At 42.8% G+C, this 27,376-nt stretch overlaps 1 protein-coding gene across 23 annotated transcripts in view; it reads left to right on the top strand.

The window, feature by feature from the left end:
* The window catches only part of tcf7l2 (transcription factor 7 like 2), an 82,981-nt gene that overhangs the window by 29,716 nt on the left and 25,889 nt on the right, over nt 1–27,376 (top strand). For 13 of the 23 annotated variants that reach the window (XM_023949751.1, XM_023949756.1, XM_023949757.1 and 10 more), the window contains exons 4-5: nt 1,248–1,349; nt 7,364–7,423. The exons of 3 other annotated variants lie outside the window; for them this stretch is intronic. In XM_023949751.1, the coding sequence (XP_023805519.1) occupies nt 1,248–1,349; nt 7,364–7,423 (162 nt within the window). The remainder of the gene's footprint in view (nt 1–1,247; nt 1,350–7,363; nt 7,424–27,376) is intronic. 7 more of the 23 variants (XM_023949758.1, XM_023949765.1, XM_023949764.1 and 4 more) reach the window with 1 other exon arrangement.

Genomic DNA, 27,376 nt, shown 5'->3' with positions numbered 1-27,376 from the left:
CCAAATGGCATTAGAGATGCAGCTCCAAGTTCAGGTGCACTCATCGGAGCTCTCCAGGTCTAATAAAGCCGATCGCAATATCTTGACAATTTTTAATGAGCGTCTGTGACACCAAGGTTACAACACGAGCCCGTTTTCCTTCGTTGCATTAAATATCCAAAAACCCTGTGATTGCTCCTTCATCTCGTCTCTCGAGGCAGATCTGGAAAGACTATCGACTTCCTTGTTTATTCTTTCACACATATTAAACTTCTCTTTGCATTTTGCGCATGACAGGTTTGTTTTCAGAACCCCACACATGCTTTTTACATGTTGTGAACAGTTACTGTGACCTCCTTACCCCAAACCATGTGACTGTGACACTGATAAGCAGTGTCCCCTCGACACCAGGAAGTCAGTTGAAAATAATCATTTGAATTAGTCAGTCTTAAAATATTAATTCGCTTTAATGTGTATCATATTAAGATATAAATATTAGCCAAAGGAGTTTGTTTTCTTTTTATGACGTACTGGCTTTTTTCCCCCCCAGCGTTTGTCATCAAATAACTTTACCCGGTTTATTACCCAGGCAGATGTTTTTCGTGACCCTTGTTTCTGCTTATCTGTTTCTTTTCTGTGCTTGTGTGGGTGTGTGAGTGAGAAAAGGAGGGCAGCGACAGACTGACTGACTGACTGACTTCTGATAGAGACAAAAGTCAATCATTTATGGATGCAGGCAGAGGGTTTTAACTGAGCAGGAGCGTGGTGAGGCGCCACGCTCGCCCACCTTTTCTGTTTTTATGGGGTCCAATAAAAATGTCACATTGACGACATTAAGTCACTGTAAAGCCATGAAGCACATGCCTCCCAAGAAGTGACCAAGGAATGTTTAGAAAAAAATAAGACAATTTTTCTGCTTTAAAATTAAAGAAAATAAGTTGTTTTTTCCCTTCTTTGATTTTTTGGTTTTTCAAAATAAAATGACAATTTTTTTAAAATAAAAATAAAAAGTTGTGTTCATTCTGGACTTTTGGTTGCATGTTGGAGGCTTTTCCATCCTTCCATCTGCCTCAAAAGTTCTTATTTTCGTCTCCATGTTTTAAGTTTCCACTCCTGTGCTTGTGCCAAGAAGTGTCGTCTCTCTCTCCCTCTTTGTTTTTTATTTATTTTCTGTCCTACTTTTGATTTGTTCTTTTGGTTTTTGCTTTCTGCATTGTTAACATGTTTTTTTTCTTTCCTTCCATTCTGTTTCCTTTTCCTTCATTCAGTATCTACAGATGAAATGGCCCCTGCTAGATGTTCAACCAGGAGGTCTTCAAAGTAGACAAGCACTTAAAGATGCCAGGTCCCCGTCACCGGCACACATTGTTGTAAGTAGCACTCCACTTGGTACTTTTCCTCTTTTTCCACTAGCTCTTCCTCTCCTTTTTTCCCCCTATGAAAGACCAGAACAGAACTGCTTCCTTTCTCTTGTCCGTTTTGTCGTTTGGACGCTTGATCACTAACACACAATCTTTTTTTTTTTTTTTTTTATAAATCTGCTCTCTCATATTTGCATATTGCGACCTTTGGTAGACGTGGGTTAGGTGATCAGAAGGGAAGCATTCGAAGGGTGGCAGCTGCAAAAAATAAAAAATAAAAAAATAAGATTGTTCTTTGAACAGGCTTGTCACCTGTATTCTCAGAGAAAATGATAACTCCCAGGCTAGGCTTGCACAGAGTTAGATGATTACGGAGAACTGACCTCATGCTGACAACTTTTCCATGAAAATAAACGAACGCAGGGCAGCGGAGGCAGGAAAACAGGAAGTGTAGGCGTCTTTTTGACTAAGATTACACTGGCTGTGGAGCTGTGCTTCAGTAAAAGATCTTACTGGGCAGCCATAGGGGGGATTACACACCAATAACAGAGCATCCACCTCAGGCATATCGATATGTGAGAAGTTCTTAATGTAAAGTTGCTGAAAGATGCAAGTTTACAGGAAGTCAGTGAAAAGGTTGAGAGGAAAACAAATCAGTATTAAGTTGGGAACCCATAGGGACCGGGGCCACGCAGTTCTTTCTTAAGTTTTTTGGACTTTTAAAATGCACGTTAGCTTGAGGCCTTTTTTTTTATTTTATTTTACGATTGTACATCCAGCGCATGCTCTGCTGTGATAACGCTTTGTCTGCTGCAGCAACCCAACCAAATGCCGTTAAGGCTCCGCAGCTAAAGGTAACGACCATTTGTTTATCGCCCAGATTATTCTGACAAGACGCCGTGTCCCTCTGAGTCACATCAGTTCATTGGCTTTTATGGTCTGCAGTAAACTTCCTCGCAAATCAAAAGCTCGCAAAACCTCAGCCACCTTTGAGTCGTCCCGTTCAAGTCGAGCACGTCTGAAAATAGCGGGAAGGGCTTATTTCAAACAGAAACCTTGTCAAAAGTTTAGAACAAAAGTGGCGTCTGTGTTGGTCTGAACAACACAAGCCCCCACCCCCCCCAAACCGTCAGTCCTTTATCTCCCCCAAATGATGTTTGTGTTATTTTTATACCTGAGAGTTCAGCGCACGTTCCTACTCTTATTATTTTAGGAGACGCTGAGAGAGCCTTCCAGCTCCTATGAAATCATTAAACTGCTCGTAGGCAGCAAATGCTGCAGGTAAATATTTAAGGTTTCGTCCTGATGTGAGTCATATGGCAGTAAACGCAATCTCCTGCCGTGCGCCTGAATTTAAATCACTCCGAGGAGAAGGATGTGAAGAAGGAACTTCAGCTGTAATTTTTTTTTCTGTTACGAATTTTAAGGGGCAATTTGGTTGTTCAAGTCATTTCTGTTCAATTAAATAAAAGCGCATTATAAAACTGGGTCAGGGCAATGATGAAGCTGATGTGATTCAGATGAGTTGTACAAAAAAATAAAACGGTAATTGATACGTAAAAAACACAGAAACCTGAAAGACCAAGACCAGAATACACATTTTGCTCAATAAATGTAAAACCACAACATTGGGTTTAATGGAAAGTGGTTTTCTGTGGGAGGCTTAAACTTTTCCGTCAGGTTTTTTTTTCTTCTTAAAATGAGGTGAACCGCTTTGCTTGTTGTCCGATGAAAGAAGATTTTTTTTTTTTTTGCAGACTTGGCTGTTGGATTTGTTGATTGATCACTCCGGATCTAAAATTTACACGCTTTTCTTTGGTTTATTTATTTTGCTCTCCAGGCTCTAATTTTCAGAAAGCAAATAAAAAGCAAATCAAAAGCTCACTTCAGTTATCCGAGGGTTGTTAAACCTATAATGTGCGCAACATAAATACATGTGACAAAAAAAAAGAAACCCAAAGCAAAAAAAAAGTCTATTGTAATAACTGTGGTCATGTTACTGAGTGTGATCTGTTTGAAATGGAGGCTGGTAAGATCAGAAGCGTGGCGGCGTTTCTCTCTGTTAGTGCGAGTGATGTAATTGAACGTGAAGTTCAGGTGCGTCTGCTTTTTCTGCTCCAGCATGCACCTCTGACTGGGATGGAGGTGCTCTCCGATGAGATGGACATATTTGATTTTTGGGGGAGGCTTTCGTTTCCTGCGTGGTCCTTCTTCTCCAGGAGTTTGGTTCTAAACAGTAGCGTCTTCTTGTCTACGAATGCAGAGAAACGTTTGAGCGCCTGGAGCGCCTGGAGCGCGTGCAGGCTGGTAGCGATAAGGAGCCGTTGAACGACCTGCTAGGTGACAAACATCTGAAGTGACCCAAACAGCTGAAACAATAAGAGACCACTATAGAGAGAAGGAAATGAGGGAGAAGCTGGAGGGAGAAGGGACCAACATCCAGACATGCGGTTAGCTCGGTAGATGGAGGAGGAAGTGGCTTCTCTTCAGGCTGGACTTTCTGAGGGTGAGCCGGGTGCCCTGTTGACCATGCCACCAAAGGAGGCCACGCCAGCCCTCTTTGAAGTGCCTAACCTCCCCACAGGCAGCCTGAAAACCTGCCGCTGCTGAACTTTTCTGCCACTGGCTGAAAGTTATTCAATATTTATCCAGCTATTGATGTGCACTTTTTGAGGGTGAGACTCTGAGAAACATTTAAGCTTCAAGCTGCACCTGTGAGAAAATGTAACGTTTTTTTTTTAATGTTCTAAAAACCTAAAATGGATGTAAAAATCAAAGGTTTTCATTAGGCGTGGTAAATAAAAAATACATCTCTTTATAAAGTATTCCTAGTGGTCTTTTAATTATGATTACGCCATTTTTTTAGCTAAAATAAAGAAAAAACATTCTAGGACATAGTTTCTGCAGAGCGGCAGGAGTTCATTACACCCGTTGTGGATAGGACTGTTGCCGTATGTGGAGCACGCCCGCCCCCATTTCCCGTCGCCCGTGCGTTTACACGCTCTCCCGCTAGCTTACAGCTCCTCACACCCCCAACTCAACATTACCAGTGCCACAAAAAAGCTTGTGTCCCGCCCTACAATCTTTTTCTAACCGTTTTTTTCCGTCTGCTCCAGATTCACAGTGATTTAAATAAAGAAATACTCAGAAATGCAATTTTGAGCGTAATTTTCTTTATGGTTGTCCTCCATCAAGAACATGTAACAATTTTTAATGGCGTATCAACAGTTAACAAGAGAATACGTGCAGACTAAAGGATCATTAGCCTGAGAGAAATCAAACTTTTTCTCACGATTATGTTATCCAACTTTTTACGCTTTTGGGTTTGAACCCATGATAAACTCAAGTCATTCGTACCAAATCCCATGTATTAATTTGCTCTCCTCTGTATTGGCCGGGGGGAAGGGAGCATGCCCACCCTACACACACACCGTTCTATGACGACCATGTGCGCACACACAAACACACACAGCCTCAGATTCTAGAGTTAAGCTCGGGTCAAACAATGTCTCTGTTGTTTAGTGGGCTTTCTCTGGCAGCAGGGGATGACTGGAGTGTTAACCATTTCCCAACTGCACCTCACTGTGTGTTATTGTGTGTATCAGAGGTAGTGAAGCGTGGATTGGAAGAAAGGCAGGAGGGGGTTTGTCTAACATGAATGATAATTAGCGAGGAGGAAGTGATGGAATTTGGCCATATTTACAGCCTGCAGGACCTCCCACTTGAGCCTTTACCAATACAGTAACCTGTTACGTCACGCTTAGAGCCTTCTTATGTTCGCTATTTACCATATAAAATACCAGAATTGTTTTGAAGAAGTTACTGTAGAGAACATAACACCCATCCACTTTCCCGGACCCTTTGCTTCGTCTGCCCTTAAGGAGAATGGAGAAGAGGGGGCTTCCTGAGGTCTGAATAGGCTTTGCACCTGGACTACCCAGACAATTGTGCAGGACGAAGAGAGGCCCGGCGTTCCCCGTTGTTAATGAACGACCCCGTGGTCAACAAGCGCCACCCACGCACTGTCCGCAGACTTCACCTTGGAGGCTTTCTATGTCCTGAATGCTGACCCAAAGCTGCTGCATTTTAAGCTTTTGTCCAAATAACCCCTTTTGTCTTCTTTCAGTGCATGCATCTCTGCATCCAACCTTTGCTGCAGGACAAATCTCCAGAACAGGATCGGTTCTTACACTTTCTCTTATTCTAAAGAACATTCTCAGTATGCAGGTTCAGAATAGTTGAAGCGTTTCATCCTGATAGAAGTGGGATTTGGTCATTCTGGTGTGGATTCAGCTCCTAAGATGCAGCCTGTTGCTCCTGTCTGCTTACTGTCCCTGTTTATATCAGAGGAGGGGTTTGTTCCCAGGGTCACGCTTGCATCACTGGACAGGGCCAAAAAATCTGAAGCAGTCGAGACGTAGCGTCAGGCCTGGGAACTCCTGACAATGAGAATGAAAGCACCTCAGTCATTGTATCGCTCCAGGATTCTGGATGGCAGCTCATTCGCACAGACAATCCACTCAGTGTTGTCTTAACTCGCAGCAAGACTACGAGCAAACATAATTGCACAATTTGATTTGACAAAGAACCTTTCATTGATAGTAGCTTTTAATTCCCCTGTTTTTGGTTTTGACTGTGAACTAAAGAAACCCTGAGGAGTCTGTCACTAAAATTTAAATAAATAAAAGACGGGCACATGTACTACAGTAATGGACATTTGTAGCTGTGTGTGTGAGCATTTCACCAACAACCAAACTGTCCCTGTCAAGCTTTTTATAAGCAGCTATCTTGTTGGCCTTAGGGTCAAGCATGAGAACAAATAAACCCCAGTAATCCGAGTGCTCAGTAGCTTTTAGGTACTGGGGCCCTTCAGTAATAAAAGACCCTGTTGCTTCTTTCCCGCTTTTTTTGTTCTTTTTGACTTCTTCACGTCTTTCCCTTCCTCCTAGCAAAATCAAAATGTCATTTCCTCTCACTTCCTGTCCTGTCATTCCATGATATCTGTTTAAGGTGCGACTCCTTGCTTTTAGGGACAGTGTGATTGCATTACCTTATTCTTAAAGAAACTTCGAAAGATGATGCAGATTAATCATTTCTGTGTGATGAACTGATAATTGAGAAAAAGTCTCACTAAAAGCATAAATTATGCGTTTAGAGTTGTATCCCTGCGGCATTTGAACCCAAACGTGGCAGAAGACGTCAAATGCTACATTCTGTGCTACGCTGAACTGGGTTCTTGAATGAACTACCGAATTCTAGTGCATGTACCTACAGTTAGAAGAGGCTTGGTGCGAAATGTAGACGCGGTGCAAATCTAGCAAATCTTAGTCCGGGCTTTTTCTTTCACAGCAATACTCGGTGTCATGTTATTCTGGCGAGTCGTATACCCATTCACCACTACCAAATTCAAGTCCCTGATTGGTCAAAGTTCAACTTGTTTGACTTTCAATGCACGTTCACTGGCTGCACATTTCGGACGTAGAGCCCGAAAACTGACTTAAGAGCTTAAAAAAACACATATGTATGCAAATTTTAACCGTTTTTTGTTTTTTTAAAGACATTTAAGATCTACACGTCTTTCAGCCATTCTTCATCATCTATGATGGTTTGAACAAATGTTCTGTTAAAGCGAAACATTGTTATACCAACCTGCCATGAAACACTATTTCTGTTACGAAACGAAGTTCAAGTTTCCCTCGATTTATTTTTTTGTTTTGTTTTGCGCTCTATAAAATGAACAGAAATGGGGCCAAACAGGCACCCAGGAGGAAGCGGAGCTCGCAGAGAACGAGCTAGTACTTTAAAATAAAAAAATAAAATAAATAAACGATGCCAGGGGATGCATTATTTTTAAGGAGAACACGGAGCTTTTACGTAAAACCTGGTGGGCTGGGGTTGTGTGTAGATCTATGCGTGCATATGTGTGTGTGTGTGTGTGTGTGTGTGTGTGTGTAAGAGAATAAAGAAGAGATGGAGAGCTGATATAATTGTGTGACTTGGGAACGTCCATCTTTGCCTTTCAGGGGCCCTTCTGCTGGGAATTCCCCGGACAGTCAGATCTGAGCCTTCACCAATTTCATTTGGTGAGAGACCTTTGAATTCCACAAACATCTTCTTGGAAATTTCTATTTCTTACTCATCATTTTGGCTGATTCCACACACACAAAATGAACTGATGCTTGATTATAAATCAAAGCAAAGAAAGCCTTAAATCATGGTGATGCTTGAAATGCTGCTGTTGTGCTTTGTGCTTATTCAGTGCTGCTTTTGCTGCAAGTAAAGTGATGATGATACATTGATATTTATTTATTTTCCAGAAACTCCTCTGCTTCTTGACATCTTTATTTGGCTTTGAACTCACATGTAGCTCTCTTTAGCCTCTTTTTTTGTTGTATTATTTGTTTAATGTCTCTCAGTTTGTGGATCCGCTGTGGTGAACATCTTTCTTTTGTCAGGAAAACGTGTATGTTTAGAGTTTGAACTGGCCTACGATCCTGCAGCAGGAGGAGAAAGGGGGGCTTTCTGTTTTGTTTTGCTCCTTCTCGCGCAGCTGCTTTGAATCGAGCTCTTTCCTAACCCAATCTGGGGAACAGAGCTCCACAAGCAGAGATGAAGTAATATTACAGTTTCGCTGCCTGAAGATGTGGAGGAAAGGTTACCATATTTAAGGGACGTGACACCGACCGGCCTTCTGTTATTTAATTGTCTTGCAAAAAGTTTGTCTACAAAAATAAGGAAGTGGAGCTTAAAGGTGACGTTACTGCTGGTGAGACAACAGAACTGGCATAGAAAGAGGATATCGGTCAGACTTGTTTGGATTAGCTTCACTGATGCATTTTGCAGCTAGAAATGAGATTGCATTGTAAAGCGTGAAGCAAAAGTCTTGATTTCTTCCAAAATTGTTTGATTAATCAATTTCTTCATGCTCATACACACTTTGGAGAAGTTTTGTTGCTTTTGATCCAAAGTATTAAAAAAAAACAGGTTAAGAATGATGAAAAAACGTCTTGTGTGGAACTTCATGTCAACCCGATGCCTCCGTTCCCTCCCTGTCTTATTCAAGTGTCTGTGCTAGAACTTGTTTGGCAGGGTCTGGCAGGATCACTGCTGGGTGTGACCTTCTGTTGTTCTGTGTGCGTCTTACAAAAACACCTTTGTCTACTTAGTTTTAGCGTCCTAGCATTGGGGGCGTGTCTAGAGGTGGGCACCAAGTCAGCGTGGGTTCGAACAATTTTAGCTTTTTATTTGTAAACCCCCAAAACCCCTCCTTCTGGTCTCGACAGTATAATTATATATATAAATATATATTCCTGACTGAGATCTATATATATTTCGACAAAGAGCCGTGGTTAAAAGGTTTGTACGCATTGTTCTGTAGTCTTGATTTATTTTGCACCACTTCTCGCGGAGTGACAGTTTGTGTGCTCATCTTTGACAAAGTCCTCCAGATGGGACGATCTGGATTCGGCGGCCTGCCCCGGTGAGCGGCGGCAGCTCCGCACGCCACTGTAATCCCACTGGAGGCTGTTTCACAGGGAAACTTGTTTTGACAGAGCTCCAGGTGTCTCATTGTTGGGGATGGCACGGTTCAACAGATTAACCAATTAGCACCAGGCCGGGGGCACAGGAAGGGGTGGGAGCGAAAAAGAAGGAGGAGGGAAGAAGGGAAGGGGGGGGGGGGGGGGGTTAGCCACAGTGATGGAATGAGGTTTTTAAGTGAGACTGGCTGACAGGGAAAGGCGTGGAAGTTAGGGGAGGGTAAGGGGGAGGAGTTGTAACCATAAGGAGGCAGCGTGGAGTAAGGCGATCCTTGACCTCATTTTTTTCTCTCTTTTCCCAGCAGAAGCATGGAAGGAGCTGAGCCACACAGAGAGGATTGGGGGGGGGGGGGGGATTAAACGTGGAGGGGGGGGTGACACAAAGTTACCTTTTTACTTGGTTACTCAGCAAATCCTAAATGTTGATGTTTCAGCTGCCTCTAACCTAATCTTTTCCATGAAACTGAACTTAAGTCGTTTCTTTAAGTTGCCATTAACTGGCACTATAAATTCTCCAGATAATCGATTCCTTTTAAAGAATTATTTTCTGCTCAACATTCTTTCCATCTTTCAAAAGAAACTCTCTTTTTATGTGCCGACTAATTACAAAGCAAAAAAGGAGAACGTTGTTAGTTTATGAGATTAGTCGGGTTAAAACAGTGGAAAGTGTTTATTTTGCTCCTTCTGTTAGCATCCAGTGTACTGTTGTTGGAGTCGTCAGTTCCTAACAAAATCTCTAAGGGAAACTCAAATGTAGTCAGGGCTTTTATTTTATGGAGTTTAAAAATAAAATGAAAGGAACCTTTTGTTTTTTCACCCCACAAAGTTAGAAACCTCGCATACATGCATGTGACAACGAAGTCACAACTAAGGTATAACGTCTATTTAGAATTTGAAAAGTTTTTAAAAAATATTGCATAATAGACTAAAATGTTCATGCCAACATTTTTTAAATCAAACACATTTTTTTGATTTGTTGGGGTCCATGATACATTCTCACTTATGGAATTTGCATCAACTTAAAGAGAATATTTTCTATTTCAGTCATAACTAGATGCCACCTGTGCTTGAGATAAAAACCAAACGCATCAGTTCCAAGACAAATGAGAGAAAAAAAATTAGACGCAGGAGGAGATTCAAAAGTTATTGATGTGTTCTTCTTAATAAGCTCCAGATCACTGTGGGGCCTCAGGAATACGTCTGGTTTTATAAGGATTTAGGATGGAGAAATACCACAATTGCTTTGGCAAGTGTCTGTTTTTTTTTTAACTTATGAACAAGCAGCATGAGAGTGAAAGTAATGGAGACAGCTTTTTGGAAAGGGAGTTAGACTGGGACTAAACTGGGGGAAGGATGGGAGGGAGAACATGAAGCCCCACCAAATTCCCAGAAGAACAATTTGCTGTTATGGATGAATACCCTGTCGCAGTCAAATTTCAGCTCGGTGGATGTGTGTGCTGAAGACGCTGGAATGCTGAGTGATTCCAGAGAGCACTTAAGCTGCCTCGAATTTGGGTTTCTGTCCCCACCCGCGTGTCAACAGCAGAGGGGCTTTTCTTTGGAGTTTGCAGGGGTAAACACTGGGTATCTGCTTTCTGAGCCATTAAGCGTCGCCCTTCGTCACCTTCCTCTATATTCAAAAAAAGAAGCGCGTTCTGCCAGAACACTTCTAACTCGCCAATTTATTAGATTTCTCTTCCACCCTGCAGCTTGAATGAGGACTTATCTAACCTTTTTTGGGGGGTTGTTTGGTTGTGGTTTTGATGTGCATGTTGTTATTTATTCATTTTTTCGTTTTTCAGTCTGGTACAGTTGAGAGTGCCAGGCCCTCCTTTTGTCTCAGCCTGGGGGAGAAATTGTCATCTGACTCTCATTTTTGCTACCAATCGAGTTTCCTTCAGTACTTTCCCCCCCCTGTTTCTGTCGGGATTCCTGTTTTCGTCTCGACAATTTGAGACGAGCGATGCGTTTCGAGGCGTGCACCTGCATTAGTATTTGTTTACCTGCCTTTAAGAAGAACTTGTCCTGTTGCTGGAGCGTCAGAGAAGTCAGTCATGCAACAGCAGGAGGTGAAAAGGAATCTGGCTTTCTGTAAAATCATCCCTTTTTTTGGGTGCTTTATCAGACACGCTGACGAGTCGTCAAAATGAGTTGGACTCCTAGACTGTTTATGAGAGCTGGAGTGAGTGACCCCCCCCCCCCCCCCCCCCCCCCCCCCCCTCATGCTCCAAACAGGAAATACTCGATGGGTTTCAAGAAACTTAAGTCCCATAGACTTTTGTTGAAAGTTTTGCCTAATCCTTTTTTTTGTTGATAAAATGTTGACTTTACTGCAAGCTATTCAAGTTATAAACTGACCAATTGCCTCCATAAAAGTACGGTGTGCCCGCTGGCCCCCACCTTGAATGTTCGAAACATTTGATTGACAGGTTCTCCCAACCCCGCTTTTAAGTGGTAGGGGTATGGACTTCCAACAAGCTCACTCCTGATTGGAGCGGTTGCAATATGAACTTTGACTCAGACTGACGCAGATGCTTACTGATGTCGTCTGGCTCCACCATGGCGTAAAAATGGCGACTGAAGTGACTTTGCTTTGTTGGAGCCGGATGTAAGCTCCTTTCCAGTTCTCTTATACAGTCAATGATTGGACTTCATCCCTGTTAGTCACCATCTATTGATGCAGCAAAGTGCATGCTGGGAAAATGAGATGAAGTTAGGAAAAATCCTGATTTTTATCTTTCCTTTACACAAATAATTTGTATATTTATTCATCCGTTTGTCTTGTTAACATCCTCCTGGAGTAAGGTAAACAGCGTGGCCGGACTTGGATTGGTGACAGTTGCGTGAGATTTGAATAAAAAAGCTCTGGCGGCAAATTCTGTGGACCAGACTTCCTCTCCAGGCTCATTAAGGGACAGTAAGGCGATGATGTGGAATCGGCGCACACTTTCCTGGCCTGCCTTTCCCTTTGAACACATCGGCCTCTTATCTGCAACATGCTCTGTTCCTCCATAACAAGACGTTCCTTCTCCCATAGGCGCACATGCTTCGTCTGTCTGTCTTCACTCAAATATTCTGCCTACATACACACTCTTTTTCTTTTTTTTCTACCCATTTGTTTGCTTAAAGAGAAAATTATTAAGGATGGGCCTTGTCTGTGAAATCTTGGCAGCTTTTCATGGCCTTTTCTTCTCCTGAAAAGTCGTGGAACGTATATATAACACACACATATATATATATATCTTTTTGTTTTTCTGCACAAACATCACCATGTCGGCCGTTTTAATTGGAACTTTTTGCCACTGTCTCCATCTTGCGTTGGGACGGAAGACGTGGCTGGCGAGGTTTGACACTGGGCTGATTGGTGTGTAGCGAGGCATGCCTAAATCAACTGACGGCATGAATGGCTCGCCTGATTCTCACTGGCATTCAGTTGAATCATAAAAAAAAAAAAAAGACAAACCCAGATAACCGGCGCAGGAGTGACTGCCTCTTACTTCCTTGAAGCATGACTTCCCTTTAGTTGCATTCGTGCAATTTACTTGCCTTCATGCCGTCGCAGTTCTTGTTTTTTTTTTGTCAAAATAAAAGGGCTCACCCTTGTTGTTGCTGTGCCCCAGCCACATATGAATTCAGTTTAAAACACACGACGTGGGCGGGAGCTGATTGTGTCTGTAAAACGGCAGCATTAGAACTCGAGGCGGTGATGTGTGAAGGGGACAAATCTAGAAATCTGGTCTGTGGAGATATTCCAAACATCTCTTTTTCTTCTTTTTTTTTTTGAAGTGATGTAAAGTACTCTGGCTGTGTCAAATCATGACTCTTTTGATGGAATGTTGTATTTGGATGTCTCAAGCTGTTTACTAGGGCTTTCTTATAAAGCGAGGCCATTTGGAGAAACCTTCAGGTTCAAGAAAGACGATTAAAAGAAGGAAATAAAATGTAAATCTGGCTCCACTGAACCTCTTTTACTGTGCCAGACACCCACAACTCAAAGGAATTAACACAGTTTACTCATAATTCCAAATTTTACACGAGGTTAAAGAAGCAGATGGCGCTGCAAGTGACTTATTCATTCATAGTGTCCATTTCCTGCATTTCGGATTATGAAAGGGAATAAATCACCGACTCCAAATGGCATGTTGAGTCCGAATCCTGCTCCAGGGAAGACTCCACTGCAGCCACTAATGCAAACCACATGTTGGAGCCGTGCATCTGCATAAGCGGACAGTCTTCCACCTCTAATGGTAAATCCAGACACTTGTGCTAGAGGTGGAGTGACTGCAGGGACAGGTCAATCTGAAAGGCTTTGTAATCCTCTGTTGCATCATGTAATCTATGGACTTGGCTGGGTGCATACGTGACGTGAGGCTGCATACTCAAATAAAAAACCTGTGTCGTTTTCCAGGACATAGTTTCTGCAGAGTGACAGTAGTGGTTGAGAACTCTGTGTTCACATGCTCTCCTCTAGCTTATAGCCCCAACCTAACAAAACCAGTGCAACAAAAACGGTGAGCAACATTGGAGCGTATATTTATATATGTCCTCTATAATCAATAAAATGCCACAAGAACGTGTTGAAAACACCAAAAACACAATTTTCTGCAGAGTGGATATTTAAGGAGTTGTTAGTCAAACAATTAGTGATTGGAGTAAATACAGAGGCTAATAAGGTGAATGAATTATTTTATAATAAGTGAGCCACAAAAGAGATGTATAGCATTGGCATAAAAATGCATCTTAGGTTAAATGCTCCAACCCTTTCTACTCCTTACTACTTGAGTAAAAAACCCCCTGACCTGCAAAAGGCCAGTGTTCTGGCTGCAGAAGCACGCTCATGCCCCCGTGAGCACACACTGCCATGTCAGCCCGCCTCTCCCGCCATTTTAATTGTTATATATCCTCAGCCTTGATATGAGCAAAAAGGGAGGCCTCTGCAAAACTTGGCACTTCAAAGGCTACCTCCCCTAGTCTTACAAGTTGCCTGTCTCTTCGGAGGAGCCCAGGCTTTGGAGATTCAGAAAAGGGGATTGGAGAGGTGATGTGGAGTCCCGACTGGAATGAGTTTGATGGGCTAATTGTAGCCCCCAGTGGACACAGACGCACATCACAGAGGGCTGGCGGGGGTGGGGGTGGGTTGGTGCAGAAGCTGCGGTCGAGGAGCCGCGGAGGTTGGCTGCTAACGCTCGCCTCCTCCTCCGTCTCTGCGCTCATGACTCCCTGCTTCCTTTGATTTCAGCATCCTGTCATGAGTGAATGGATGCCATGAATATTCCCACCGCATTTGGGTCCTTTTGTTTTTCCAGTGTGTGCGGGTTCTCCTCCCTGACGCTGCAAACCAGCTGCAGACTTTCCCTTACCCAATTAGCACGCTTTTGCAGGTAAAGCGGCGCTCTGACTAGAAAAGCTGGGTGGTCCGGCTGCAGAATCAGAGGCGAAAATGCGCATTGTCTTTATTTATTTATTTGCCAACAGCATTACCAACTGGCTCAACTCTAGTGTTGATCAAAACGGCCTTTTGCAGCTTTGAACAGTTTTCCTTTTTTCCCCCCGATCTGCATCAAAAGGAAATCAATAGCCAAAAACTTTTGAGCGCACGTATCAGCCTTTCCCCTCCTCTTGGCTGGTTCGGCAGTTGTACATTATACCACAAGAGTAAAACACAGTTAAAAGGAGGAAGGCACAAGGAGATGACACCAGCGAGGAAGCAGCTCATGTAGGGAAGGGCCTTGGCTGGGAGAAAATCAATGGGAGGGAGCACTTCCATACACGGAAATGGCACAATGGGAGGGAGAGAAGGGAGTAAAGATTTTTCTTTTCTCTCCCTCCCTTTAACTGAAAAATGATGCATTTGTTTTACCCAGGGAGAGAAAAAAGCAAAGATGAGGAGATATATAAAAAAATAAAAGCGAGCGCTCTTCTGAACATCTTTTGAAAAAAAGACTGGCTCTTTGGTGAGGTTGAGTTGTGTGGTTAAGGTTTGTTTTATCCAACTGTGCAGAAGCGTGTGTAGCTGTCTTTCAGGTCTCTTTTTAGTTGAGGCGCAGAAAGATTTTTCATGGCATGTTCAAGGGCACTCGGTGGACACGGATGCCCTGCAGGAGGCGGAATTATGAATACAACATGAGTAAACAGACTCCTACATATACGGTTAAAATAGGAAGCCTAGTACTTGGCAAGGCACCATCTTAGTAGTAATTTGAGCTGGTCCTTAGCCTCACTTCTGTGAGGGTCATTGAGAACGTCTTGTAAAAAATAAGCTCTAATTTGCCCGATGGTGGAATGATTTGCTCATTGGCAGTAATGTGTTCCTCTGTGCATTCCTGCAGTACAACCGTTTTGAGGATTCAATTCAGTGATGAAGGATTTTCTATTTTCTTTTTTACACACAACAGCTGTGAACAAAGGATACATCAGTGCAGAAACTTGAAACACAATTCCGAGCCTGAGCTTTGAATGCTATTCAGACTTCACTGTGACTGAGCGAGCCCATTCACTGGAAGCGCGCGGCGGTTGAAGAGATGGTATCGAGTTGCCTGCAGATGGAGGTCAGTATGACTGGCACAGTTGGCACCTTGGCACGGCATCAGCTTGCCGCAGCACTCGGCTGCGCGAGAGGATGCGACAACCAAAAGCGGGTGGTGACGATGCTGATGGGAGACCCGGTGGAGCAATGTCTTCCTCTCACTTCTTCTTCTTCTTTTTCTGTAATTTTATTGTCTGGGCTTCCTGTCTTGAAAGCCATTAAGGAGCAAATTTCCTCACAGCGAGAGGGGAGATGAAAAGGCCCCGTCTTTTGAAACATGTCCAAGCGCAAATGTGAAAAAGAGGGGGGAATGATAGCTATCTGTAAACATCTTTGTGGAGGGGTCGACGGAAAAGGAATTGTGAGGGGAAAAGGGAGGGGGGGGGCGCAATGATACATTCATTTGCGTTCATTTTTTTTTTTTTTGATTAGCTGATGAAAGACATGCTCCACTTTTTTGTTCGGAGCCAGCTGTATTGCTCTTTTCAGCCCCACTCTAATGTATCAGGGCAGAATCACATAACTACACATCCACCCCCCCCCAACCCCTTTCCGAAAAGGCTTTGTGACACCTGCATCCACACATGTCGCCATTCACTGGAGCCAGTCAGTATTTATAGATGAGTTGAATTTGTCTTCCATTGATCCTAACAGGTTCTCTGATCATTAAATTCAACTTTTATGTGCCAATCTCCTGGTAATCTCTGCACATTGGAACAGAGGGCATCAATGAGGATCTGCTTAACTTGATGTGAAGTCTTGATGAAGCACTTTCCTCCAGTTTGTTGGGTTACCACCCAACCCTGGTTAGTAGCAACTGTCATCTCTGTTTAGGTGGTTTTATAGTTTAATTGCAGCACTTTGCTCTCCGCCTTCATTGCCTAGCTTCTCAAGCTGTAGATTGGTTCTGCACTCCCCCCCCCCCCCCCCCCTCTCATGGTTACTCCTCCCTCTTCTACCCCTCACTGCCCCCGAGCCTGGCCAGTCTGCGCCTCTTAATAAAACTGACAGGCTCTAATTGGGCTTAATTGCCCCCTTTGGGCGTCGTCAAAAAGAGTGTTGCTAAACAAACTGCAGGGTCTGCAAGCAGGCCAGGCAGTCTTCTGCAGCGCGTTGGCCGCCGAGCTCATGCCTCCACGCGTGTGCACGGATCGTGAAAGCTTCTGCAAAGGAGCGTCACATAAGTGTGTGTGTGTGTGATGCCGCATTAGGAATGTGCATGAGTAAGCATCAGATTTAATTGTGTGGGTGTGCATGCACTGCTTTTGGAAGAGTGCATCAAACCATTCATGGCTCTCAGTGAGCCAAGTAAACAAGAGCTCACTAGTCTGAGAATCTTGTGCATTCATGGAGGCAGCATCTCCTCTCCTCCATGTGAAGCTCTCACAGCGGTTCTCCACCACCGAATCGACACCCACAATGAAACGGGTCGACAACTAAACAAACTTTTTTTTTTTTTTTTTAAAACAAAACAAAATCCAGACTGCTGTAAAAAATAAGCACCAAACACATCCTGGCCAGAAACAGATGAAGCAGTGCTCTGCATCTCTGCAGCACCACCTTCTGGCTAACAGACTGTGACGGTCGCACCCTTCTCGCGTGAGCTCTAATTTAGAGGTGGAGCACACAGGCCTTTGACAGGTCACTGACCACAGTTGATGGAAACGCGATTGAGTCATCGAAAACCGTGAACCGTGCATGTTCGACCCCAAAGCTGCAACACACCAGTGTTTGTTTGTATAGTTTCTCATTACTATTGTTAAAGAATGTCTTTACATTTAGAGGCCAACGCTTGATGCGGGAAAAATCCACAACGTAAAGAAGGAGCGTCAAAGCTTCAAAGTCAAGTATGGATGCAGTGAGGATCCATATAGGCTGCACAGGCCTCGTTTCAGGAAGCTGCTCGCAAACTCCACAAGTAGTTCTTTTAGGAAATGAGGCAGAGTGCATAATTAAGATGTACAGCCCAGGCTGGACAGAATATATAGACTGAAAATACAGAGGAGCAGGCCAGCCAGCCTCAATCACAGCCTGTGGTTTTGTGTTTTTGCTGCAGACGCTGCCCAGACTTGTGTGTGTGTGTCTGTCAGCAGTGTGAGCAGCACGCTATAAAAGGCTGGTGAGTTGAGCCACGGCCTCTCTGTGTGTCGGGGTCACACTGAGCCAAACTGTTTGTGTGTGCAAGTGTGCACGTACACACACAGGTATCCTCTCAGTGCATTTCGTCCACGTCTGCGTGTGTGTGGGTTATTTTTGCGTTAAGGATGCCGACCTGCTCCCTGACCCGAACCTCTTCTTTATGTCCCTTTTGCCTGCAACCAATGCGGCTGCAGCGTGTGTCTGCTCCTCGACTTTACATCCCAAATGCACACTTTAGTGCTCACGCCTCGCTTGTTTAAAGGCTTTGTCACTCCCTAATGATAACTATCCATCAATGGTAGGGACGGTGCTCTTGAAAATGAAGATGGATTGAATTAGTCTTGAGTGTGGTGGCCGCCGTGTCGTGGCGGCAACCCATAATTACACTGTCAGGGCCATTGAACCACCTCCCCCTTCGTTCAGGACACTAAACTTAACGCATTTACACTAGTGTTTATTACAAGCTCTTTTAGTCTGACCAGATTTACATCATCCAGTTCCTAATAGTAAATGAAAGGCCTAAAGATTCAAGGAAGATTTGTGCTCTAGTGTGGCGTTTCTGCAGCCGTTCACTAAAAGGAGATCAAGAAGAGACTGCAACAAATGTACATTTGCAAAAAAATAAATAAAATAGAATGTAACAATCCTTGTGGTTGCATCTGAAATTAGAAAAAATCAGCAGGATAGTGATGGGGAAGTAGGAAATCAATTCAAACTTTTGTGGATGATCACTGCTGCATGTCTAGAGACTGGTGTTTATTTTTTGTTCTTTCTTTGAAAGCAAAGAAATCCAAGCCTTTTATTTTTGCATCTATTGTACTTTAGCTATGCATCTGAAAACGATCCAAAAAGGATATTTCGGTCCACTAACATGTTTTTTTTTTTTGTTTTTTTTTCACATTCTTGTCATTTTTGGCATTCCCTCTGAATTCTCCCCCTGAAGCTAAAAATTAACTTTGTCTGCAAAATATACAAAAGATGTACAAAAATACAGCGTTTTAAAAAAAGGAAACTTTTTCACTGGTTGCAAGCTTTCAAGGAGCTAATTTTAGAGTAAAATTATAAAAAACAGCAGTGCGTTCAAGGAACACAAACAACAACCAATCCCTGGATGTATTCATTAAAAAAAATCCAAATTTGGCTTAAGTGCTTTGTTATTAAATACATCCAGGGAAACTCTAAAGAAATGGACTTCATTTCATATAGAGACACATGACTCAGAGCATGTTAGTGATCCAATTAACCTCACCTCAGCTCATTAAAAACTCTCCTTTCATGGCCAGAAGCAGCAACTCATCTACTAACACGCGACATGAAAGCACAAATTTGTCCATCCAAAACTCTCCAAAGTAATTGGAAAGGTAGATATGAAGGGCCAGCAATCTGGTGACACAAACTAAACGGAGTGACGTGAAAATATAGAAGATTTACAACATTGCCACAAGTGGAAAAACCGTGCAGGCTATATTGTGAAAAGTCAGACTGCGTTATCGGCTCGAGAGGAATGCAGATAATCTCAAAAGCCAACCACCGGTATTCAGAAAGTTTGTTTTAGTAGGGTCACCGCGGGATTGAGGGCCGTCCTGGGTTCACGCAGAGCATTGTCCCTTTTAGGATGACGGATAAACAGCTTGTAGTGTGCCTTCATTAGTACGATGAGTTATTTTTGCAAATACTTTCAAGACAAAGTAGTTGATCAGGGTAACTAGTATTGGTTTTTATATCCTGATTGCGGCTATGTTTTAGTTTTAACCCTAACAACAACAAAAAAAATGTCCCTTTGCTTCATCACACGCCTTTGTTGCTTGTTGCTGGTGGCTTGTACTTTCAATCTCATTGAAAATCCATTTCTGTCCCCCCAAAACATGATTATTAATATTAGTCGTAACACAGAAGTCATTTTACATGCGGCGTCTTTTTTTTGGCACGTAAAACATTATTTGTAAGCCTTTGTTGACTTTATCTAATGGATTAATGGCATTGAGGGAATCCGTTCAGCCCTGTGCTGGTATCAGAGTTGTGTACGTGTCTTGGGCTCACACTGTGCGCACTCATCTAGCCACATGCAAACAACCAATCTCTGTCATCTGCATCACAATAATTACAGAGATAAACACACAATTTGACCATTTTCACAGTGATCTAATCTGAAGCCGGGCTGTGAAGGCGCACGGGGGAGATGATCAAATCCCCGCTTAATGGAACTGATCACTGCTGTGTGTTCAGCGTTCAGCCGACAGCCGTATTACACATGCATCATCTCGTCTTTCATGCCCGCTTTTTCTCTTCAGCAGCGTTTTTCAGAGAAGGGATATTAGACAAAAAAGAAGAATTGCATTTGGTTTATTTTGCATTTCGACTCCGTTTTCCCTTTTGTATCACAAAATTTGAGTTCTGGGAAAAGCCGAGTGCTGGCCTTTTGTTCTGGGGTCAGGCTTGGCGATGAACTGGAATTGTATTGGTTTCAGCCTTACTACTCCACACATTTCTATCTCTTTTTTAGCTTGAAGGCAAATCCGAAATCTGATTAGCCCCCATTAGAAAGGAGTGATATTTTCATCCCGCCGATTCTCGGCACTGCGTCGGAGCATTCGGTCGCTTTTATGCCGGGAAAAGCCTGCTCTTTTGACAGATAGTAGATATCCCCAACATCTCTTGTTTGGACGTTTCTGTCTTTTGTGACATGGAATAAAAGACATGCAAGAAAATAAAAAGCAACTAAATAATGTCAAAAGATCAGAAATCAATGGGGTTGGAGGAACGTGATCCGCACGGGGCCGTACGCGTCCGGCCCGCTCTACCACTCCCATGCATTACGAGAGTCTTTCTACAGCCACTGAAGTTGCTTTTGTTCAACCCCCCTCAGAGATGTAACTCAAGCACGAGGAAGCCGTCTGACAACGTTTGGAGATCGGCGAAAAATAGCCCGTTACTTAAAGGTTACTTGCAGAGGTTTATTGAGTTACTGCAGTGATGGGAGGCAGAGGAGTTGAGCCAGGAGAAGGAGACGTTAATGTGTAGGTTTGTATTTCACTTTTTGATGTCAGCATGACGGGGAGTAGCAGGAAGTGATCAATGAGAATCCAAAGGGAAAAAAAAGTTTAAACCAAAGGAAAAAATGTCATCTTTGTTGGAGATTGAAAGTAAGCATTTTTTGACACTCTGTGTGGCTCATATAAAATATATAAAGTTTTATATGCTTGTATTAAAATATATAGAAATGTTTTTGGCATTTTTTTCAATTGAGCTTTTCGTTCTATTTTAGAGTTAGTTTTTTTTTTTGTGACATCGTTTTTTTTTGTTTTTAACTTAAAACCAATGTAAAATTTTATTAATGTATAAAATTTTGATATATATCTTAAAATTATATATATTTCTTCTCCACATGTAGGGTAAAAATAGGATTAATCTTTGTTTGTTTTTTTTTTTGTCAAAACCGAAGGTCACAGGAAAAGCTACTTTATCTGCTTTCTTCCCAAAGACATGCTGGACTCCTTTAAAGTAATTTTTCTGGGTTACACTGGAGGTTACAGTATAGGGTGTCAACTTCTGTGGCAGTTGTGATCTGTTCTAATGAGAAAAAGAAAATGCAGCACCACAATGCTTTGTGTCACCCACTGAGGCTGAGAGATAGACACAGGATTAAAAAAGAAAGAAAAAAAGAGAAGGAAAGAAGGGGGGGGGAAACAATTTCTGGGCATTTCTAGGAGATAAATTTAATTTCTTTGCTATTTGGAGGTCTTCTTTGAAAAAGCAATTGTAATGAACACATTCAAAACTGGAGAATAGATTTACCCTCGGCTTCAAATAAGTCTGCGTTATCGGAGTCTGTCATTCGCTCCTTCCCATTTTCGAGCTGCTAATTGATGTTTTTGATGTCGGCGAGAAAATTGAAGAAAATGTCATGTGTGAACCGGCGCGGAAGTTAATAAGATTGACTTCGTTGGTTGAATTCACAATGAGCGAAAAGAAAGGCGTGTAATAAGGACTGCTGCGAATTCGCACGTCCATCTGCCGAAGGATGAAATCGACTCCGATACGAACGGGCCTGTAAAGGTCGAAACGCAGGGAAGGAGAGTTTGGGGCAACCCATCTTAAGAAAGTTTTTTTTTTTCCCGTCGCTCCTTAGTGCCTGCGTGTTTCATTTTGTTTTCCCACTGATTGAAGTGCATAAGCAGCTGTTTTTCCAGAGTGCTCCTGCCTGGTCCGGGTCCAGCTTTTCAGTTAAGTCGTCTCCCTGGGCAGCCTCTTCCACGGCTCCCAACAATACTCGTTTTTAATGCTGTTTTGAGTCTGAAAAGCCGCAGAGCTTTATAAAGGTTAGAGTTAGATGAAGCTAAAAGATGCTTCGATATCAGTTAGGGTCATTGCATATGCTTGGCCGATGTGAAGCCGAGCCTAAACTTAAATCCCCCCCAAATAAAAGGATAGAAGCACCACTGGGGTCGCGCCATCTTGAGCCATTTATCGAGCGGCGGCTTAAAACCAGACGTAGATAGTTTCGTTTTTGGCCCTTTTCTCCTAAAGTCAAACTCATTTAATAATTAGGTTATTTACTTAAAAAGAGCATTGTTTAATTCGTTTATACGTCAGACAAATATGTTTACATTTACGCCATCTACTATTGGGTTTTAACGTTTTCGCTGATTTCTTTTTAATTAGGGTGCGGATTAGCGCAGTTCGGTTCAGCGCTTCTGATTATTTTTCCCCGGCATAAAGGAGACCGAGCTAAACCCCTAACATGTCCAGTACCCCAAAGCGCTAGCCTTTTGAAGATGCCGAACAAAAAAAAAAAAAAAGCCCTCTGCTAGCGTTTGGCCCTCCGAGGTTCGTGGTTAAGGGACATTATTCACAGAATAGGCAATTAATTCTGCTGGCAACGATCGGTTCGAGTTTCTTCCCCACCGCCCATCCAGATGCCCTCCACCCTCCACTCGCCATTTGAAATGCTAACACAATGAAATATTTTCTATTGGTCCGTGTCCCTCGGCTAAGCCACCGCCGCGGGCAAAGAATTTCATCGACTGATGAGACCACAGGCATGCCCGATAAAAAGGTTAACTGTACGTGACATGCACTCCAAGTAGCCGAAGCTACCTTGAACTCTCAAGTTCTGTAACTTTTATTTGACTTTTTATTGTTAGCGAGTCTGGCTAGTTTGGCTGCCGCGGCAGTTTTTTTTCTTCTTTTTTTTTTTTTCTTCTCCGTCGCTCTTCTTTTGTGGTCGCCATGTAAGAGAAAATTGAAGATTACGGCAAGCTTTTTAATAACGCCTCTAGTTTTTGATTATGCTATTACTACACCGCCATTTTTCTATCTATGTTTACCACTTTTTTTTTTTTTTCGCAAAAAAGGATCTAGCATGTAGCATACGATTCAAATTTTGTTTGCCTAAAAATGAATACATGAAAAGAAAAATAGATGTAAAAGAAAACGATAAAAATCAACATTTAGTGATAGCTATCAAAACAACAACAACAAATAAATACAGAACTATGACAATTTTTTATATTATAATTATCGTTATTATTTCTATATATTGTCAAGGATTTTTTTCCCCAGACTTTTGTTTGAAGTTTTTGCTTGGCTTTGCTGAGAAAATAAAGAACAATCCAAGCTTCCACCCTCATGAAAAGGCGAGGTAGACTGCCACGAGAATAGGAAGAGGATTCCAGGCTGTTTTCAAATAGTTAGTAAAAGATATATGGGCACAGAACAGGTACTGCTGCTGCAATACCCCCAACCCCATCTTTCATGCACATAAACACGCACGCACACTCACGTGCACGTGGGCACACACACACACACACACACACACAGGGAACGCTCTGCGAGGACTGAGGCAGGTGGCTCCCCATGGCTGCAGCTTCATGACAACATGCCATTAGAAATAGCAGGCCTGTTGATCAATCCTGCCGACATGACAGCTTCGCCGCGAGGCCTGGCTCTTTGAGTGCCGACGCCGCGGCAGCTCCCTCTCCCGTTTCTCCCCACTAATTGGTGAAGGTTTCTCTTATATATGCTTTTGGCACAGGGCTTTTTTCCTTCTTCTTCTACCTCCTCCAAAAAATTGAGTTTTTTCCCCCTCTCCTTCTTGTTTTCTCTTTTGTGTTTATTTTATACATGTGTGCATATATATATGTATATATATATATATATATATATATATATTTATATATATGCAATGTGACACAGACGCATTAAATGTGGGTGAGATGTTGCAGGTGAGTTTAGCAAAGGGACTTTCTGCGCCGCAGGCTCTATTCATTCTGTATCTTTTGCGGGACTTCTAGCGCTGGGATTTGACATTGACTCAAGGCACTGAGCATCACTATGAGATTCACAGTGGGAGTCAACCAGATAAAAACTTTGTCAGGTGGAGTATGGGAGAACACAGGCCTTTGATGCCACTGCATATATAGTTGTAAGGCTTAAAACATTTGCAATGTTGCAAAATAGTAAACCGTGTTTGTAATTAAGCTGTAGAGCATCATTTAGACATTTAGAAAAAAAAATTCTAGCATATTACATATTTATTTAATTCATCGCCTAATTTTCTTTTGCTCTCATCGAACAGAATTAAGTTGCAGGAAGTCAAAACAATTGTCGGCGAAAAATGGTCGTGTTGCTTGGCGGCACGCGAGGCTGTGTTTCAACTCCAGCGGCGTTTTGTTGCTGCTCGACGCCATCCACTCTGAATTTCTCTTAACTAAATAAATGAAGGGGGAGGTGGGGGTGGGATAAGCACACATTAAATGTTTAACTGTCTTGCATTTGTCATCTGTTTTACCCCCTCTTAATTAAACAGGCTCGGCTTAGCCCGGCGCTCCAAGTGCAGACGTGCTCGTGCACAAACACGCACACACACACACGTCCTGCTTCTTTGAGCCTCAGCGCAAACACCGTGCTGCCGCTGATTAATGTAGCCGTTAATATTTATTTTGCACTGCGCTGCTATGTTAGCAGCTCAGCGGAGGGCAAACCCGCGTTTGTGTTTGGCAGCTCAGGGTTGGCTGCTTTGTTGAGAATGCAGATATTTCTGCTAGTGTCTCTCTTCTTGAACATTTCCCTCATCATCATTTTAGCTGGTGAGCAAGAGTTTTCAGGGGCCGGTTATGGTTTTGTGTGTCTCCATGTATTGTAGTGATACGGCGCCTGTTGGAAACATTAACTACTACCTCCACCCAGTGGCACAAAATAAAAAAATAAATAAAAAAGGCAGGTGTGATTGGCAGCACACATTTAATGTAGTAGGAAGACTTGCCTTAAGCGAAGAGGGGGATGTATTCATCACACAATAGTGCTGCTATCTTCCACTCTCCATTGTCTCTCTCATCGCAGACCTTATTACATGCCGTATTTGGCGTCAAGAAACCACTCCTTATCAGCTCTGAATTTTAATGCCAATATGCTTCGATGGCCGACATACTCCTCTGCTTGTTTTTGACATCATATTGTATTTTCTGTGTGTGCGTGTTGCTTTTGTAATTTTTTTTTTGGGGGGGGGTACAAATATAAAAATCTGCCTGCGCCGCTCGCCGACCGTTCTCCCAACACAGTGCGATCCGTGGGCTGCTCCGGCAGGCTGCGGCAAAAAGGGGAGAGGAGCGAGCCGCAGCCTGGGCCCGGGGTGAGTGGGAGAGAAGCACAGAGCAGAATTGGGGGGTTCCTGTGACGCTCCCTCTCCAGATCCGAGGAGCGGAGCGGGGATCAAAGTGGCTTGTTTTATGTGGCTGGCGCAAGACTTTGAAGTCCCAGAGTCACCTACAGCACTCACTTCATCAAGTTCACTAGTGTCTTAATAGCAGATCAATAAATTTCAAAGTCGTGGAGTTAATTTGATACTCGCACTGATGTGATCACGCCGGGCTGCCTGCTCTGCACAGCCTCTTTCCTTCTCTCCTCCTCATCTAGATTGCCGTCATTTTAGCTCAACGTGATTGGAGTGGCGGCGTTTGGAGCGTGCTTTTATGAGCAGAATTTAGTCATACAGAGTTGTCACTAAACTATGTATTAATTACATCTTATTTGCCCTAATTATTCCTCATTTAAAATAAAAAATATAGATTTTATTTAATAAAATGTCCAATTTTTTGTTGCAGGATGAACAATCAAACCTTTAAAAAAATGTACAAGGGAAAAATACAAGTCTTATTCAATGTTTAACTGCATTTGATTTCTTTTGGGTTTTATTATGAATGTTAAAATACATTTCATATATATTTACTAAGGGAAACAATATTTCCCATAAATAGAAAAAGAAAACAAAAGTTTGTTGCTACGAAAAAGCAGAAAAAGAAAAGCCGCCGGCTTTGGAAAGCGGCGTTGGAGGAGAAAGACGCGCTTTCATTTGAAGAAAAAGTCAGACCATCTGTATTTGGTGCTGTTCACAACAGCCGTGTGGTGTGGCCAGATCGGCACCATGAGAACAAAAGGCCAATTTAGTATGTTCATCTAAGGGTTGCTAATGGTATTAGGGGAGCCGGCAGGGTGGTCGGCAGGGGCCTGGCGCTCCAAGGTGAGCCCCGCAGCTTGACCCCCACGCTCACACCAATTCACAGAGCTGCTGGCATTATTGCCCCACATCTGCCGTTTCTCTATAGAACCTCACCACTGCTCATTTTTAGTATTTGTTTGTTTTTTTTTCTTTGCGTGTCGGTTTTCAGATGAAAAGGTTGCAAACTGAAATGTGAAAAACCAAGCAGGTATTTTAGACGGGAAATGCTGCCTCTTTTCTTGCAGGAATCTACAAAATCTTGTTAAAATGAATGGCAGAATATTATGAACTTTAATACTTTAAATTTTTTTAGAGCATGCACAGGTTAAGAAGCTTTCTGCGTTTTTTCTTATTATTGGTTTGGAAAGTGTTTATAGAGGGGGGAAATAGTCACTTGTGCCCGCTGACATGAAGCTTTTGAGCAACCGGGTCCGGGAGCAGAACTCCTGGAAGGAGCTGAAGCTCTGCAGCGGGTGGTGCTGACGCAGCCTGCCTGTGTGGTCCTCCGCGGTCAGCGCTCCGCCGCTCTCCGCCGAGCGCATCACAGGTCTGGGATTTTAATGAATGTTTCATGTTAAATTTAACGCCGGCTATGTTCGCGGTGCAGAGCTCGCAGGGCTTCGTCTTTTATTCATCTCTGTGCTTCGACAAAAGGTGAAAAAGCAAATGTAGACCTCTCAGAAAAAGAAAAAAGAAAATCACGAGATGAGTGGAGTTTCGTCAAAAAAAAATTTATTCCCTTGCCATCAACATTTGGTATTTATAATTTGATCTTTAAAAAAAAAAAAAAGTCAGAATATATCTTTTCCTCTTTTTCCTGAATTCCTGCTGCTCATGCACCACAAAATGTTGCTTCATTAAAAGTGTATTAATCCTGGCTCGTCGTATGGGAGGCACCTTAAGATGATGTTGCTTCTTTTTCTTTAAATTGTTGGAGGGGGAAAAAAAAAAAAAATTCCAGATTTGGTCCCTGTCAGTCAGAAATAATTGTGTGCTTAATCTTGTCCCTGATGGATGACTTGGAGTTCAGCAATGGGCCAGCTCCAATGACAAATACAATATTAATATTCATTAACTGCTTTGACAATGCTAATTTTGATGCAGTAGTAAAGGGCCTTCCAAAGTTAGCGGCCAAAGCATCAGAGCTGAGCAAGGTGGCAGGATAATTTGTGCTGCTTTGCTGAGCCGAAGGCTTTTAAAGTCTTAAGCAGGAGGGGGAAAAAAAGACTAGGTACCACAAACAAAATAAAAGAGAAAGGGAAAAAGTTCAGACGCATTGGAAACCAGGACTGTGGAAGTAATACGATCAAGTGACGGCTGCAAAAAATTTGACACC

This window comes from Oryzias latipes, chromosome 19 (genome assembly GCF_002234675.1).
Source record: "Oryzias latipes chromosome 19, ASM223467v1".
Lineage (NCBI taxonomy): Eukaryota > Metazoa > Chordata > Actinopteri > Beloniformes > Adrianichthyidae > Oryzias > Oryzias latipes.
Note: the sequence above shows the minus strand (reverse complement) of the source record. Positions and strands in the feature narration are given on the sequence as shown.